This window comes from Scyliorhinus canicula, chromosome 12, assembly GCF_902713615.1.
Source record: "Scyliorhinus canicula chromosome 12, sScyCan1.1, whole genome shotgun sequence".
In the NCBI taxonomy this organism is placed as follows: domain Eukaryota; kingdom Metazoa; phylum Chordata; class Chondrichthyes; order Carcharhiniformes; family Scyliorhinidae; genus Scyliorhinus; species Scyliorhinus canicula.
Genome location: NC_052157.1, coordinates 57924334 through 57942971, shown reverse-complemented (window position 1 = coordinate 57942971; position 18638 = coordinate 57924334). Strand labels below are relative to the sequence as shown.

Below are 18638 nucleotides of genomic sequence, written 5' to 3'. Positions count from 1 at the left end.
ATTTGTTACAGTGCTCGCTACATCCAATGATGAAATTAACTTCTGAGTTGTAGTCTTCAAGGACCAAATCATCTCTTTGGGCAGTGCTAACTGCTTGCTGCAGGGTTCTGTGGAGGTTATTTTCATCTACTGGTCAAAGTTGAGGCATTGTGCTGATTTCGTGGTGAAAGAATTGGGATTTCTGGCTTTAAAACTCTTCTTCACTATTTTCGGACATTTCCTTTTTAATTGGGCATGGTCCGGGCCCTCTGACATCATGACGCTCGTGACGTAAATTGTAGGATTGGATGAGCATGCGCAAATTGCTTTTCCTTTACTGTGTGCTCTTTTCGCAACTGTTGTGCCGGTTCGCGTCTTCTGGGGAACTGCGCATGTGCGGACTGGGCTGGCTGGATACACACAAGATGTCTGCCAATCAAAAATGCCGTTTGCTTCTGTTGCATCCCTACCTCTGCCTCGTGGTGAGTATAGGCGTCAGTTTTATCGATTTCTTTTGTGTTTACCTCGCACTATTTTTCAAACTTGTCCAGGACTGTCTGGAAGTCTTTTTTTTCCTGTCCTTTGGAGTATTTCAAGGAGTTACAGATCTCTGTTGCATGTCCACCCGCAATGGTGAGTAGAAGAGCAATCTTCTCAGCATCGACCACACCATTTAGGTTGGATGCTTCCATGTAAAGCTGAAATCGTTGCTTGAATGCACGCCAGTTGGCACTGAGATTGCCGTGATACCTGAATGGATTAGGAACCGGAATCTCGATCATCGTGCCTGAGTTTGGTTGCTGGTTGTCACGGATCTTGCTGAGTTGAACTAAATAGATGTAACAGGCACTCCTGGTCTCATGTTGTGTTATGCTGCTTCGTGTAGCATAAGCTGCTTCCCTGATGTATGCTTTGACAAAGGAAGCTCCAAACTTTGTAATGAGTTTAATATGTTCATTGAACTATTAACACAGTTCTTAAATGAGTTTCACTCTCCTGCTAATCTAACTGTAGTAACTCAGTCTAACTAAACCAATCTGCTCTAAGCCACGTGCTGGGTGTGATGCTTCTTATCCACGCTGATGTACTCTCTATTGTGCGTCTGTGGAAAGAGGCAGAGCATGTGTGCCCTGTCCTTTTTATATGGGTTGTGTAATGCCCCCTTGTGGTAATGCCACCTCTGGGTGTCTTGACTGCTTATTGGTTGTGTCTTATTCTAAGTGTTCATTAGCTGCATGTTTGCATATCATGATATCTCCAGTGCTCCCTCTGGTGGTTACTTAGTTGTAGTGTATTTACATTAACCCCTTGTGTATATACAGTGATGCACATCACCACAAGTACTGAGTGAGAGTTGAATTCTCAGAGGGGCAGTACTGAATGAGTGCTCATTTCTGGGAGGGTCAGTACTGAGGAAGTGCTGCACTGTCAGAGGGCCAGTACTGAGGAAGTGCTGCACTGTCAGAGGGTCAGTACTGAGGAAGTGCTGCACTGTCAGAGGGTCAGTACTGAGGAAGTGCTGCACTGTCAGAGGGTCAGTACTGAGGGAGTGCTGCACTGTCAGAGGGTCAATATTGAGAGACCATTACACTGTCAGAGGGTCAGTACTGAACCATTATATAGTAATTTCAAATGAGAAACTAAGGCTTCATCTGCCCTCTTGAGAGAGTGTGAAAGATCTCATGGTGACTCTTTGGATGAAGGTTAAGGTTGTGGGCCCGGATTGGGGGCTATGGGGTGGCTGTCGAGAAGGTGAGTTTTGTTCTCCCCAGTGTCCTGGGGTCAATTAATCATCGCTCAACCAGCAGCCCTTAAAAAATATATGAACTGGGAGTCATTATCACATTGCTTTTAGTGGGATCATGCTGTGCGGACTTTGGCTGTTGTGCTTTTCACATTGCAAGAGTGACCTCACTGTTCCCATGACTATTCTGTAACTGGCTGTAACCGAGTGCCAGAAATGAGCACTCACTCTGTACTGTCCCTCTGAGAATTCAACTCTCACTGGGTCATCTTGACGGGGTGGAATGAACACGGGAAACGCAAATCTTTCTCTTTTACTGCCAAGAGAAAGCTCTCCCCAAACCATCTGGTTCTCTGATGGAATCGTCTGTTGTGATCAACTGAATTCAGACTGAAAGAGATGTTGTATTGAAAGTTTAGAGGGACTGGGTCTGTACGCGTCGGAGTTCAGGAAAACGAGAGGTAATCCTCACAGATCCTGAGTGGGGTTTGATAGGGCGGCCACTGAGAGGATGTTCCCCTCTCGTGGGGGAGAGTGAAGAACGGGGTGGGGCGGACATGAGAGGGTCTCCCTCATTGAAGACAGAGCTGAGAAGGAAATTCTTCTATCCAAGGATGGTCCGTCTGTGGAAACCTCCTCCCCTCCCCCAGAGAGGGCTCGGGCTGCAGGTCACTCAATATATTTGAGGCTGATGTACAGAATTCCGATTGACAAGGGGGTCAGTGGTTATGATTGGGGTAACAGACATAAAATTGGAGATGAGACTGATGTACCATCAATTCGACTCAAGACACAATTAGGATCCGAACTGTGGCTTTAATCAGCTAGTTGTTAGCCTGGTGGTCGACTACAGAGAAAGGCCGACCGCCGGGAACTCTGGGTACTTATACTCTGCCTCGGAGGCGGGGCCTACTTGCCTCTCGGCCAATTGGAGAACAGTCACATGACTAGTCCCAACCAATCGGCCGAGAGGCACATGACCAGCCAGAGCCAATGGGAAGCCAGTGCTCTGCACCAATGGCAGTGCTCAATCCATACCACCACAGAGACCACAGTCACATCAGACGTAATTTTATTGACTGGGAGTGCAGGCACAAAAAGGCTGAATGGGCGTCCTCCTGTTCCTGTGTAACAGGCTCAAGGTGGCTGAATGGGCCTCCTCCTGTTCCTCTGTAACAGGATCAAGGTGGCTGAATGGGCCACCTCCTGTTCCTGTGTAACAGGCGCAAGGAAGCTAAATTGGCCACCTCCTGTTCCCAGGTAATAGACTTGAGGGGCACTGAATGGGCCTCCTCCTGTTCAGTGTAACAGACTCAAGGGGACTGAATGGTCCTCCTCCTGTTCCTGTGTAACAGGCTTGAGGGGGCTGAATGGGCCTCCTCCTGTTCAGTGTAACAGACTCAAGGGGACTGAATGGGCCTCCTCCTGTTCCTGTGTAACAGGCTTGAGGGGGCTGAATGGGCCTCCTCCTGTTCCCATTAATAGGCATGAGGGGCTGAATGGGTCTTCTCATGTTGCTGTGTTTCAGGTCTATGGGGGTGAATGGAGCTGCTCGCATGGCTTATATTTTCTGCTAAGTTTATATGTTCTTAAAGACAGTATAATATCCAAAAACACTATTCATGAGAGAGTGAAGCAATTGTTCACCAGACTGATTCCTGAGATGGCAGGATTGCCATATGAGGAGCGATTGGGTCAACTGGGTCTATGTTCACTGGAGTTTAGAAGAATGAGAGGGGATCGAATTGAAATTCTGACAGGGTTGGGGAGACCAGATGCAGGGATTTTGTTTCTTCTGGCGGGTGGAAGGCGGTCTGGAACAAGGGGTCACAGTCTCAGCAGAAACCTCTTCACTCAGAGAGTGATGAACTGTGGAATTCTCTACCAGTGAATGTGGAGGCCAAGTCACTGAATATATTTAAGAAAGATAGATAAAGGTGTCAATGTGCATGGGGAGAGTGCGGCAAGTATGGTGTTGAGAGAGAGGATTGGCCATGATCATATTGAATGTTGGCGCAGGCTCGAAGGGCCGAATGGCCTACTCCTGCTCTTATCTTCTATGTTTCAATGCTTCTATAACACAGAGAAATAAGCTCAGCACTAAAACACCATTCACTCTCTCGGACAGATACCAAATTAACGCCCACACTGAGCTCGCAATTCGCTACAACAACATTTCCCCACTGGAGAACCATCACTGTGCTGTCGCCTTTCAAATCCTCTCCGACCCAGAGAGTAACATCTTCGGAAACACAGACACTGAGCTCTTCAGACAGATTCAGGAGGTAAGTTCATTCGGGGGTTCATTCGTAAGATTTCGAGTTGGTGATTGCGGACATTTCTTATTGTCACAGTTTACCAACAGCTGTCCTAAAAACATGTTTAGAGAAGAAAGAGTCAGGCGGAGGCCCATTCAGCACCCTCGAGCCTGTTACACAGGAACAGGGCGAGGCCACTTTAGTCCCCTCGTGCCTGTTAGACAGGAACAGGAGGAGGCCCCTTCAGCCGTCTGGAGCCTGTTATACAGGAACAGGAGGAGGCCCATTCTGTCGCCCCCCCCAAGCCTGTTTCAAATGTACAGATGGAGGCCCCTTCAGTCCCCTCAAGCGTCTTACACAGGAAAAGGAAGAGGACCCTATAGCCCTCTTGAACCTGTTACACAGGCACAGGAGGAGGCCCAGACAACCCACTTGAGTGTGTTATACAGGAGGAGGTACATTCAGTCCCCTTGAGCCTGTTCCACAGGCATGGGTGGAGGTCCCTTCAGTCTCCTACAGCCTGTTGCACAGGAACAGGAGGAAGACCCTTCAACCCTCTCGAGCCTGTTATACAGGAACAGGAGCAGGGCCATTCAACCCCGTCAAGCCTGTTACTGAAGAACAGGAGGAGTCCCATTCAGGCCACTCAAGCCTGTTACAGAGGAACAGGAGCAGGCCCATTCAACCCCCTCAAGCCTGGTACAGAGGAACAGGAGCAGGCCCATTCAACCCCCACGAGCCTGTTACAGAGGAACAGGAGCAGGCCCATTCAACCCCCACGAGCCTAGTACAGAGGAACAGGAGCAGGCCCATTCAACCCCCTCGAGCCTGGTACAGAGGAACAGGAGCAGGCCCATTCAACCCTCTCGAGCCTGGTACAGAGGAATAGGAGCAGGCCCATTCAACCCCCTTGAGCCTGTTACAGAGGAACAGGAGCAGGCCCATTCAACCCCATCGAGCCTGGTACAGAGGAACAGGAGCAGGCCCATTCAACCCCCTCGAGCCTGGTACAGAGGAACAGGAGCAGGCCCATTCAACCCCCTCAAGCCTGGTACAGAGGAACAGGAGCAGGCCCATTCAACCCCCTCGAACCTGGTACAGAGGAACAGGAGCAGGCCCATTCAACCCCCTCGAGCCTGGTACAGAGGAACAGGAGCAGGCCCATTCAACCCCCTCGAGCCTGTTACAGAGGAACAGGAACAGGCCCATTCAACCCCCTCGAGCCTGGTACAGAGGAACAGGAGCAGGCCCATTCAACCCCCTCGAGCCTGGTACAGAGGAACAGGAGCAGGCCCATTCAACCCCCTCGAGCCTGGTACAGAGGAACAGGAGCAGGCCCATTCAACCCCCTCGAGCCTGGTACAGAGGAACAGGAGCAGGCCCATTCAACCCCCTCGAGCCTGGTACAGAGGAACAGGAGCAGGCTCATTCAGGCCCTCGAGCCTGGTACAGAGGAACAGGAGCAGGCCCATTCAACCCCCTCGAGCCTGGTACAGAGGAATAGGAGCAGGCCCATTCAACCCCTCGAGCCTGGTACAGAGGAATAGGAGCAGGCCCATTCAACCCCCTCGAGCCTGGTACAGAGGAACAGGGGCAGGCCCATTCAACCCCCTCGAGCCTGGTACAGAGGAATAGGAGCAGGCCCATTCAACCCCTCAAGCCTGGTACAGAGGAATAGGAGCAGGCCCATTCAACCCCCTCGAGCCTGGTACAGAGGAATAGGAGCAGGCCCATTCAACCCCCTCGAGCCTGTTACAGAGGAACAGGAACAGGCCCATTCAACCCCCTCGAGCCTGGTACAGAGGAACAGGAGCAGGCCCATTCAACCCCCTCGAGCCTGGTACAGAGGAACAGGAGCAGGCCCATTCAACCCCCTCGAGCCTGGTACAGAGGAACAGGAGCAGGCCCATTCAACCCCCTCGAGCCTGGTACAGAGGAACAGGAGCAGGCTCATTCAGGCCCTCAAGCCTGGTACAGAGGAACAGGAGCAGGCCCATTCAACCCCCTCGAGCCTGGTACAGAGGAATAGGAGCAGGCCCATTCAACCCCTCGAGCCTGGTACAGAGGAATAGGAGCAGGCCCATTCAACCCCCTCGAGCCTGGTACAGAGGAACAGGGGCAGGCCCATTCAACCCCCTCGAGCCTGGTACAGAGGAATAGGAGCAGGCCCATTCAACCCCTCGAGCCTGGTACAGAGGAATAGGAGCAGGCCCATTCAACCCCCTCGAGCCTGGTACAGAGGAATAGGAGCAGGCCCATTCAACCCCTCGAGCCTGGTACAGAGGAATAGGAGCAGGCCCATTCAGGCCCTCGAGCCTGAGACACGGGAAAAGTTCCTCTTTACCTGCCTGTAACACCACCGAGTTCACTGACCTATCAAACCCTCTTATCGTATTCTGACTCTCTGTTTATGTGACCAGTCAACTGATACCTGGCTCTCTCTCCTGATCTAGGGAATGATTGAGCTGATTCTGGCAACGGACATGGCCATTCATGGGGAAATCATGCAGGAATTCACTCAGTGTGTCGACAACTTTGATTACGAGAACAAGGATCATCTCCGATCAGTAAGTAAGGCTGTAGCCTCCTGGCACTGAGCCTGTCCAACCTCTGAGAATTTTGTCCTTTTTAATTGGATCACCTGTCATCCATCTGAACCTCAAACAATAGCCTCCTGTTCTTTCACAAATCTGCTCGGCTGCAACATAATAACGTGAGAAATAGGACCAGGAGTCAGCCATTCAGCCCCTCGATTCTCCTCCCTGACTGTCGATCCAATCACATCATGCCTGGTTCTCTACTTCCACACTGTTTTCCTGCACTGTCCACATACCCATCGGTGTTTTTAATCTGCGGGAACCCTCCAATCTCAGTCTCGAACATACTCGCGTTCTGCGCCTCTGCAACCCCCTTTAGGTCAGTGAATTGCAAAGATTCACCACATCCTGGGTGAAGAAATACCTCCTCATCTCATTCCTAAATGACGTGCCTGTTATTCTGCGACTGTGTCCCTTGACTCTCGACGCCTCCCCCCTCAGCCAAGGGGAAACAACTTTCCTGAATCTACCCTGTCGAGCCCTCAAAGAATCTTATACATTTAAATTAGATCACTTCTCATTCTTCGATACTCCAGAGAATAACTGCCCCGTCTAATTAATCTTTCCTCATAAGAAGAGTCCCTCCATCCCAGGAATCAGTCCAGTTAGCTTTCATTTCACTCACTCGGTGGTAAGTATATCTTTCCTTCGACCAGGGGACCAAAACTGTACACAATGCTCCAGTTGCAGTCTTACGAAAACTCTATAGAATTGCAATAATATTCCGTTAGTCTCATACTCAAATCTGCCTGTAATAAAGACCAAAGTACCATTTGCCTTCCTGATTACTCGCTGCATCTGAACACCCAGATCCCTTTGAACTTCAACACTTCCCAGCCTCTCCCTATTTAAGAAGTACTCTGTACTTCTGTTTTTCTTAACAAAGTGGATTGGATTCCATCTGCCAAAAATTTTTGCCCACTCTCTGAGCCTCTGCAAGTCCCGTTGAAGTGTCTTTCAGTCCTCTCCACATCTCACACTCCCACCTAGTCTTTTATCATTCGCAAACTTGGAAATATTACATTTAATCCCCACATCTAAACCAATGATATATCATGAATAGTTGGGGCCCAAGCACTGACCCCCTGCCACCTTGACAATTATCTATCTTTTCCCGCTCTCTGATTTCTCCCCGTTGACCAATTCTCAGTCCACAGCAGCACAATTCCCCTCAATCCCATATGCTCTGATTTTGTTCACGAACCTGTCGTCTGGAACATTATCAAAAGCTTTCTGAAAATCTAAATACACCACCTCCACTAGGCGTCCCTTATCTATTCTGCTGGTTGCTCCCTTCGAAATCCCCAGCAGATTTCTTGAACATGACTTCCCTTTTCATAAATCCATGTTGATTTGGCCCAATCCAACCATTATTTCCTAAGTGTCTAGTTATCACATCCTTTAGAATAAACTCTAGCACCTTCCCTACTACTAGTGTGAGGTTAAAAGCTCCATAGTCCCCCCTTTTCTATCTCTCTCCCTTCTTCCCCGAACAGGCGCCGGAATGTGGCGACTAGGGCTTTTCACAGTAACTTCATTGAAGCCTACTCGTGGCAATAAGCGATTTTTATTTTCATTTTCATTAAATAGTGGCGTGACATTTGCTACCTTCCAATCTTCAGGAACCATTCTAGAGTCTATAACATTTTGGAAGATGATCACCAACTACCTCCATAGCAATCTCTTTCAACACTCTGAGAAGTCGATCATTGGGTTCAAGGGATTTCTCTATTCAAAGTTCCATCAATTTCTCTTGTATCATTCCGATTTTACCAATAATAATATCTTGCATTGTTCCATTTGCACAACTCCCAATTCTCAGGCTCAGCATTTCTTTTGGCAACTTTCTACACCCCTCCGTATGATCTAATACAATCCTTGATTTCTTTTGTTAGCCATGATTGGAACACTCTCTTTGCAATGTTTTTGTGCTTTATTATATTTTCTTTCCAAACTATGTATTCGTTCTTTATATGTTAGCCTTCGCCTATCTACTGTCATGTCTTTTAACAATACTTCCCTGTCTACCATGGCTAATTTTTCCCTCATGTCTTCGTAATTTCCTTTGTATAGGTTCAAGAGTCTGGATGAGGGGCCTCGCCCTCACACTTAAATTCTTACATATTATGGTCACTCTTTTCTAAAAGCTCCTTTCCAAGAAGAATATTAATTAGTCCTCAACCTACTAGATCTGAAATAGCCTGTTCCTCAACATATCGTTCTATAAAACCATTTTGTGCACATTCCAAGAATTTGTCCTCCACAGTGTTAGTAGTGATTAGATTTACCCAGTCTACGTGTAGATTTAAACGCCCCATGAATACTGCATTACCCTTTTTGTAAACATCTCTAATTCCCTGATATATACACGATGAGTTACATTACCACTGCTCTGCCGATAAACAACTCCCATTGTTTTTGTCCATTTGCCATTTCTTATTTCCACCCAAACTAATTCTGTGTCTTGATCTTTAGAGCAAAAGTCATCTCTCACTGCTGCACTAATGCTGCCTTTAATTAACAGAGCTACCCCACCACCTTTTCTCAGCTTCCTGTCCTTCCTGAGTGTCACGTACCTTTGGTTACTCAGATCCCAATTTTTGTTTCCTTGTAGATCCGCCTCTGTAACGGATATCAGGTCATGCATATCATTTTCTGTTTCAGTTGACAGTTCATCTGTTCCATTGTGAATCCTGTGGTTTAGGGCATTCAGATATAGAGCCCTTAATTGAGTATTTGCCATTCCAGAGAAGCAATGAAGAGTCAGCTACAGTGCTGTGGGTCTGGAGTCACATGTAGGCCATATCAGGGTGAAGACGGCAGATTCCGTAATGAGGGTTTCAAAGAACCAGATGGATTTTTACGACAATTGGCAACAGTTTCATCGTTAGACTTCTAATTCCAGATTTATTTTCCAAGATTCAAACTTCACCATCTGCCATGGTGGGATTTAAGCCCAGGGTCTCCAGAGCATTTACCCCGGGTCTGAGGATTATTCGCCCTGTGACGATACCAATGTGCCACGCCTCCCTGCTTTTCTAAACGTTGACCCTGTTTGTTGCCTCGCTCTTAGGTTTGCAATCACTCTCCCTTCCAGTTTCCCTCCAATTATCATTACCTTTATTGCCACCTTAGGAGGTCTGGTGGGTTAGCACCCTTCCTCTGAGCCAAGAAACTCCGGGTTCGAGTCCCATCTCAGGGCTTGGTGGCCAAGGTAATGTGCATTCATGATGAGGCAAAACATGCCTTTGGCTGGCAGTGATGGCAGGAGAGCCTCTTGGTTAGTTATGTTTGATGTGGAGTGGAGCCCCCTCAAGTTTTAAGCCCCTGGCAACAGGCTAGTGACCAGTTCTGGCAAACAACCAGCTATGGGGGACAGACAAAAGTCTGCCTTAGTGTGTCACTAGGTGCGGGAAGAGAGTCGTAACAGAATGGAATTAATACTACCTTGAACTATTGCCTCGTCATTTCCCTTTGATTTACTCCATCTTCCCCTGCGTAATCACTTAACTCCTCTAGTTAGTTTGAAGCCCTCTCTACTTCCCTAGTTTTATGACCCATTGGAACAGCGACCCCAGCACAGGTTCAAGTGTGGAATGTCCCACCTGTACTGCCTCCTCCTTTCCTCAGTGCCATCGCCCCAAAATTGAATCCCATAATGACCTTTGAGCCGCACGTTCTTCTCTCTAATCTTACTTACCCTAATCCAATTTGCTCACGGCTCATGGCTCCTTGTGGGGGTGACGATGGTATAATCGGGTGGTCACTGGACCATTAAACCCGAGAGCCAGGATAATACTGCGATTAGCCAATACATCTTTTGCTCCAAACCGAAACCCACGCCACCTCCCCTCCCCTCTCCCACTGGGACATCTGCCACTTGTTCTTTAATTTTGCTTTCACTGAGTACGGACTTTTGTTCTCCCATCAACACATTCTGCCATCTTCCCTGTATGCCGCTATCGGTACCCACTTCAGCCCTTCACACTCCCAATAACGCACCTGCTGTCTCGTGACCTTCACAACTTTGTTTCAATCTCTCCAAGCTCCCACGAGCAGCTCATCAAAGCGAGCAGCTCATCAGATGACCTTCATTTCTTCTCCAACTGCTCCACCCCTTTTTGCAATCCATCACATTCCTCCCCCTCTCTTCAGCTCTGAAGAAGAGTCATGCGGACTCCAAATGTCAACTCTGTATTCTCTCTCCACAGACGCTGTCTGAGCTGCTGAGTATTTTTCCAGCACTTTTTCTTTTTAACCCCTTGGGGACCCATTTTCAAATCCCACCTTGGCAGATGGTGAAATTTGAATTCAATAAGAATTCATAAGACGGAGGGAAATCTGCCATCCTTGCCCTGGTCGGACCTACATGTGACTCCATTGGGATGGGGTTGACTCTTAACTGCTCCTCTGGAATGGTCAAGCAAGCGCTCAGGTCAAGGGGCAATTAGGGATGGGCAATAAATACTGAGCTTGCTGGTGACTCTCTCATCCCATGAACAAATCAAAAAAATCCAGAGATGATTACGTTTGAGATTCTGCATATTAATGTTTATCTCCTCATTATTATGATCCCAGACTTACCCACAACAGTGGCTAGTATATTGAACAGAAACCCTACTATTTTATTTTGATTTTGTAAGACGATGAGGAAAGGATACCTCGATCTGGAAGTGATTGCACAAAAAATATAGGGATATGGTTCATTCAAAAAAACTTTATTACCATCAGAACATTGAAATCTTTAATACCACACCAGAAAATATCTTACAATTATCCCTTAAACAATGCTAGTCAATGCAGTGAATACAATAACCCTAACTGCTGCCTTTATTCCTGCTCAAACAACAAGAATCCACCTTAGCTCTCAATCCACTTTAAGTACCTTTAGCACACAGGAACACCTACTGTACTGAGGTGTTCTTTGAGAAAGAGAGTTTGTTGTTGTTCCATTGCTTTAAAGAAAAGATCTAACCCCTGCCAGACCCATGCAGAAACTCTGGCTGTTATGGCTTCGGATGATGTTTCTCAGCTTCTTTCAGCTCTGCTTTGTTTTCAGACAAGTCTGCACTGCTTTAAAGACTGTCAATCTCTGAAGTGAACTGTAGTGGGAACAAGACTGTTTGACATCTGGACACAGCTTCATTCAGATCACAACTGCTTTCTGCAAAATGCCTGATAACTTAGCTCCACCCAGTAATGACATCATCTTACAAAGCTGAAATCAAATTAATCCCCTTAATCCAAACAAAACTGAATTAGCCCAAAGTTTTTATGATGGTTTAATTGCACCTCCAGCTCCCAACACCTTTGTTGTCTTTCAAACTAGGATTCTTTTGAAACATGACTGCAGCAGTCAAATACAGTCTAACCCAGACTTTTAACCATTAAGTGCCAAATCCCTATAATACAATACATCCGGAATTCCAACATTTATCTCACTCGTTCTCCCAAAGCAGAAGCTCTTTACCTGTCCTTTCTGTGCCCTCAGTGACTACGTGGGCCACTACCACCACTGATTTCCCTGCCTCGGATCACAGGTTCCTCTCCAGTTCTGTGAAGATGTTCTGGGATCTGGCAGGAACCACAGCCATCAGGACTCAGGCTCGTGGCGCTACAGAGAACAATCTCCAAATTCCCCCCCCCCCCTCCCCCACACACACACACACACACAGTGACCGCAATGCTCAACATGTTTCGACTTCCATCTTACAAGGTCAATCCTTCACCGCCTCTGACTGAGATTTCTTGATCAGTTGAAACAGATGCTGATAAAATGCTGCGATATCTCAAATGAGGTGAGGCCGATGGAGGTTTCGGAGCCCTGGGTGGACTGCCTCCTGCAGGAGTATTTTATGCAGGTATGGGGGCGTTTCTCTATTTGATGCGTTTGGCTCACCTCAGCACAGGTCAGAGATGAGAGGGCTTTCAAAGTGTCGAAGAGGTTTGTGTTGAGAAGAGTTTTGAAATATCTCTTCAGTCACAAAATGTCAGCAATCTCAACCTGCTGCAGCCCGGCTTAGAGCAGCTTCTCTGCATCCTTTGCAGGGAAACAGTAACCCGGCTGAAGCAGTCAAGCGCAGTGAGCATAGATCAGTTACCAGACTCACATAAATAAACACTGAACAGCCACATGGTTGCCTAGTGGTTCACACAGCTACCTCACTGCACCAGGGTCCCGGGTTCGATACTGGCCTCGGGTGATTGTCTGTGTGGGTCTGCACGTTCTTCCCGTGTCTGCGTGGATTTACTTCGGGTGCTCTGGTTTCCCCCCATAGTCCAAAGATGTGCCGGTTAGGTTGGGTTACATGGTTTAGTGGAATTAGGGCAGGAGAGTGGACCCAGGAAGCATGCTCTTTCAAAGGGTTGGTACAGACTTGATGGGTCGAATGGCCACCTTCTTTGCTGGAGGAATTCTATGGAATTGACCAAGCAATACTGCAAGAGGTATGTACAAACATCGTGACTTGCTGAGAGAGTGAGGCACCATCTTTGCTTGTATTTCTAACTAAATGATGACTCTGGTTGAGCAGGTATAGTGCACGCTGTTTAGAAGCTGCACTGTACAGGGAAGGAGGCTGTTTGTTGCAGGGAGTGAGACAGAACCCATTAGTCCTTTGCTGGACAGACAGCCCATGGCCTGAGAGTCAGAAGGCTGTGTGTTTGATTCTCATTTTAGGGATTTGAGCTTCATGATCAAAGCAATTACTCGCCCAGTGACAGTACTGAAGGAGCTTGCCATCTGTCAGAGGGTCAGTGCTGAGGGAATGCTGCACTGTCAGAGGGTCAGTACTGAGGGAGTGCTGCACTGTTGGAGGGTCAGTACTGAGGGTGTGCTGCACTGTCAGAGGGTCAGTACTGAGGGAGTGCTGCACTGTCAGAGGGTCAGTACTGAGGGTGTGCTGCACTGTTGGAGGGTCAGTGCTGAGGGAGTGCTGCACTGTTGGAGGGTCAGTGCTGAGGGAATGCTGCACTGTCAGAGGGTCAGTGCTGAGGGAGTGCTGCACTGTTGGAGGGTCAGTGCTGAGGGAATGCTGCACTGTCAGAGGGTCAGTGCTGAGGGAGTGCTGCACTGTTGGAGGGTCAGTGCTGAGGGAATGCTGCACTGTCAGAGGGTCAGTGCTGAGGGAGTGCTTCACTGTCAGAAGGTCAATAGGGAGGGAGTACTCCAACAATAATGTAATAATAATAATCTGTATCATTGTCACAAGTAGGCTTACATTAACACTGCAATGAGGTTACTGTGAAAATGCCCTCGTCGCCACATTCCGTCGCCTATTCGGGTACACTGAGGGAGAATTCAAAATGTCCAATTGACCCAACAGCACGTCTTTCAGGACTTGTGGGAGGAAACCCATGCGGACAAGGGGAGAATGTACAGACTCCACACAGACAGTGACCCTGATGGAACCATCAATTCTACGGACACGTGCTTGTAGGATTAGAATAGCGGTTTTAATATACTTACAACAGAGCCAGCCTGTTCGCCGTTGAACTTTCGATGAACTGGCTGGCTGGCTCTGTGGCACGGATCTTTATACAGCAGCTTCAGAGGGAGGCGTTCTGGGCGGAGCCAAGTGGGGAGCCCAGTAAAAACTCTCGAGTACTCCCAGGGCTACTCCCCCTGGTGGTCAGGTAGTGCAACTGCACTTACAATATCGGTACATATATACAATGGGAACAGAGTGAAATTGGTAACTTACAATACTGTGTGAATCTCATTCACCACATTCACCCCCTGTGAAAAAAAGCAAGTCCGGCGGGGGTGGTGGCTCACAGAGTTGGTCTGTCCGGTGGACGAATTGTTTGTTGCGATCTGCAGAGTACCGGGGTTGTAGCCTCTTGCGGTGGCTGGGTGGGTGTTGAGAGCTGGGGTACAATGGCAGACTCCGGGGCGGGTCTCGTCCAAACTTTATACACCTCTGGCTCGACCGGAGACTGGGGGCGCTGGGGGCGGGCTGGTGCTGGCGCGTGGAGCAGGTGGGGCGAGCTTGCGGGATCGGGGGCGCGAGGGGGTGGCAGCATAGGGAACGGGGTAAGGGGTTCCTCAGTTGGGGTAGAGGGGGACTGGATCCAGCGGGTGCCAAGTCCCGAAGGGATACTGTGTCCTGGCGACCGTCCGGGAACTCCACGAATGCGTACTGGGGGTTGGAATGGAGGGGGCGCACCTTTTCAACAAGGGGGTCGGTTTTGTGCGCCCTGACGTGCTTCCTCAGGAGAACCGGGCCTGGCGTCCTCCGCCACCCCGGAAGTGAGACCCCCGTGGTAGTGCCCCTAGAATAAATGAAGAGCCGCTCGGGAGGGGTTTGATTGGTCGCTGTACAGAGGAGGGATCTAATTGCGTGGAGCGCGTCTGGGAGAACTTCTTGCCATTGGGAGACTTGGAGTTTTCTAGACCGGAGGGTCAGTAGGACGGTCTTCCAGACCGTTGCGTTATCCCTCTCCACCTGCCCGTTCCCCCTGGGGTTGTAGCTGGTAGTCCTGCTCGAGGCGATGCCCTTGTCGAGCAGGTACTGACGCAGCTCGTCGCTCATAAAGGACGAACCCCGGTCGCTGTGCACGTAGCTGGGGAAACCAAACAGGGTGAAGACACTATGCAGGGCCTTAATGACTGTGTGGGAGGTCATGTCGGGGCACGGGATGGCAAAAGGGAATCGGGAGAATTCGTCTATGATGTTGAGGAAATAAATGTTCTTGTTAGTGGAGGGGAGTGGCCCTTTGAAATCGATCGCAAGGCGTTCAAAGGGCCTAGAAGCCTTGACCAGGTGGGCTCTGTCTGGTCTATAGAAATGCGGTTTGCACTCTGCACAGATCGGGCAGTCCCTGGTGACCGCTTTTACCTCCTCGTTGGAGAAAGGCAGGTTTTGGGCTCTGATGTAGTGGGCGAGCCGGGTGACCCATGGATGTCAGAGGTCATCGTGGATGGCTTTCAGACGGCTGATCTGCGCACTGGCGCATGTCCCGCAGGATAGGACATCCGAGGACTCGTTGAGCTTCCCTGGTCAAGATTTAATATCGTAACTATAGGTGGAGAGTTCGATCCTCCATCAAAGGATTTTATCATTTTTTATTTTGCCCCTTTGCGAGTTGTCAAACATAAAGGCAACCGATCGTTGGTCGGTGATGAGGGTGAACCTCCTACCTGCGAGGTAGTGCCTCCAGTGACGAACAGCCTCCACGATGGCTTGTGTTTCCTTCTCGACTGAGGAGTGTCGGAGTTCTGAAGCGGATAGGGTACGGGAGAAAAATGCAACGGGCCTCCCTGCCTGATTTAAAGTGGCTGCTAGAGCTACCTCTCAGGCGTCGCTCTCAACCTGAAAGGGAGTGGATTCATCCACCGCCCGCATGGCTGCTTTGGCGATGTCCTCCTTGATGCAGCTGAAGGCCTGGCGCGCCTCAGCTGACAGGGGAAATCGTGTGGCCTTAAAGAGTGGGTGGGCTTTGTCCGCATATTGAGGGACCCACTTGGCGTAGTATGAAAAGAACCCCAAGCACCATTTGAGGGCCTTGGGACAATGAGGGAGGGGGAGTTCTAAGAGTCCGGGTCTGGGCCCAGGACTCAGTTCTCCACGACGTAGCCGAGGATGGCCAGTCTGTTTGTGCGGAAAACGCATTTCTCCTTGTTATAAGTGAGGTTTAATTTCTGTGCCGTTTGGAGAAAATGGTGGAGGTTGGCGTTGTGGTCCTGCTGGTCATAGCCGCAGATGGTAACTTTGTCCAGATACGGAAACGTGGCCCGCAGCCCGTACTGGTCTACCATTCGGTCCATTGCTCGTTGGAACACCGAAACCCCGTTAGTGACGCCGAAGGGAACCCGGAGGAAGTGGAAGAGGCAGCCATCGGCCTCGAACGCTGTGTAGTGGCGGTCCTCCGGGCGGATTGGGAGCTGGTGGTATGCAGACTTCAGATCCACCGTGAAAAATACCCGATATTGGGCGATCTGGTTAACCATGTCTGCAATTCTGGGGAGGGGATACACGTCTAGGAGCGTAAAGCGATTTATGGTCTGGCTATAGTCGACGACCATGCAAAATTTTTCCCCGGTCTTGACGACCACCACCTGAGCTCTCCAGGGACTATTACTGGCCTCTATAATCCCCTCACTGAGCAGCCGTCGGACCTCCGATCGGATAAAGACCCTATCCTGTAGGCTGTATCGCCTGCTGCGAGTAGCTACTGGCTTGCAATCTGGAGTGAGATTGGCGAAGAGAGGAGGGGGGGAGATGCGCAGCGTGGCGAGGCTGCAGATAGTGAGTGGGGGCAGGGGCCCGGCAAAGCTGAGGGTGAGGCTCTTGAGGTTGCACTGGAAATCCAGGCCTAATTAAAGTGGCGCGCAGAGGTCGGGCAGGACATAAAGTTTAAATTTCGAATAACTAGCACCTCGAATTGTGAGCGTAGCGACGGTGCGTCCTTGGATTTGGACTGAGTGGGAGCCCGAAGCGAGGGTGATAGTTTGGCTCACAGGAAAAATAGGAAGCGAACGGCGTCTTACCAGCTCTGGGTGTATAAAGCTCTCGGTGCTCCCGGAGTCAAAGAGGCATGGCGTGCTGTACCCGTTGATCTGGACCTCCGCCATCGAACTTCGTAGGTGCTTGGGGCGGGATTGATCTAGGATGACCGCGTTGAGTTGCGGGCCGCGTGATGGGTGCCCGGGGAAGTCATAGTCTTCCGAGTGGGCGTCCGGTCGAGTAGATGCCGGTACGTTCTGGCGAGCTTGATGCAGGATCGCTGCGCTGAGTTACGGGCTGCGCGATGAGTGCCCGGGGAAGTCGTAGTCTCCTGATGAGCTATCTGAGCATGGAGATGCAGATGGGGCCCGTGGATCGCACATGGTGAGCGGCAAGGAAGATGGCGGCCCCCATGAGTCGCACGTGGCCGGCCGCATGGTGGGGGTTTGCCAAGATGGCAGCCCCCATGGATCGCACGTAGCGGGAGGGGGCGGAGTCGGGGCGTAGGCCGCAGCGTTTCGGGCCCCGCGGGCCCGCTGGTGCTGGGAGCGATTTGTTCTCTCTACTGGGGAGTTAGAAACTGGGGCCCTTTTCGCGAGGCACACTCTGGCATAATGGCCTTTCTTCCCGCAGCTGCTACAGGTCGCAGATCGGGCTGGGCAGAGCTGCCGCGGGTGCTGGCTTTGTCCACAGAAATTGCAGGCTGGGGTAGCTGAGTAGCTGGCTGGGGCAGCAGAGTGACTGGCTGGGCCGCAGAGTAACTGGCTTTGGCAGCGCGGTAGCTGGGGGGGACCGTGCGGCACAGGCCTGGGGGAGTTGTTGGTTGGGGGCCCACGATGAGGTCGCGGGGTCTGCGGGAAATGAGGTGAGGCTGCGGAAGGAGACTTCCATTGCGGTAGCAGCCTCCACAGTATTGTCTAAGTCTTGGGCCCCCTTTTGCAGCAGCCTTTGGCACACATAGTTTGATCTGAGGCCCACTACAAAAACATCCCGCACAGCAAGCTCCCTATGTTCGGCCGCGGTAATGGCCTGGTAGCTACAGTCATTGGAAAGATTGTTAAGTTCCCGTACGAATTCAGCTAGTGTTTCTGTCGGCCGCTGACGGCGAGTCGTAAACACGTGGCGTGCATAAACCTCGTTGATGGGCCTAACGTACATTTTGTCCAATATCGCCAGTGCTGCGGTGTAAGAGTCGGCCGGGTTTAGCTGCGTGGAAATTCTGTGGCTTACCCTCGCGTGCAGTAGGCTGAGCTTTTGTTCCTCCATCGTTTCAGCGGTGCTGGCTTCAGCCAGGTAGGCCTTAAAACATCTCAGCCAGCGGGAGAAAATTTCTTTAGCCTCTGCATCCTGCGGGTCGAGTTCTAGGCGTCCGGGCTTGAGGGCTGCTTCCATGATTTACTTCGACTGTTTCGTAAGTATATTAAATTGATGGAACCGTCAATTCTACGGACACGTGCTTGTAGGATTAGAATAGCGGTTTTAATATGCTTACAACAGAGCCAGCCTGTTTGCCGTTGAACTTTCGATGAACTGGCTGGCTGGCTCTGTGGCACGGATCTTTATACAGCAGCTCCAGGTGGAGGAGTTCTGGGCGGAGCCAAGGGGGGAGCCC

At 50.1% G+C, this 18638-nt stretch overlaps 1 protein-coding gene across 1 annotated transcript in view; it reads left to right on the top strand.

Moving 5' to 3' along the window:
- LOC119974256 (high affinity cGMP-specific 3',5'-cyclic phosphodiesterase 9A-like) overlaps window positions 1-18638 on the top strand; it is a 78191-nt gene that overhangs the window by 56590 nt on the left and 2963 nt on the right. Inside the window, exons 11-13 of the mRNA XM_038813026.1 lie at window positions 3852-4008; window positions 6435-6548; window positions 12335-12439. Of these exons, the coding sequence (XP_038668954.1) occupies window positions 3852-4008; window positions 6435-6548; window positions 12335-12439 (376 nt within the window). The remainder of the gene's footprint in view (window positions 1-3851; window positions 4009-6434; window positions 6549-12334; window positions 12440-18638) is intronic.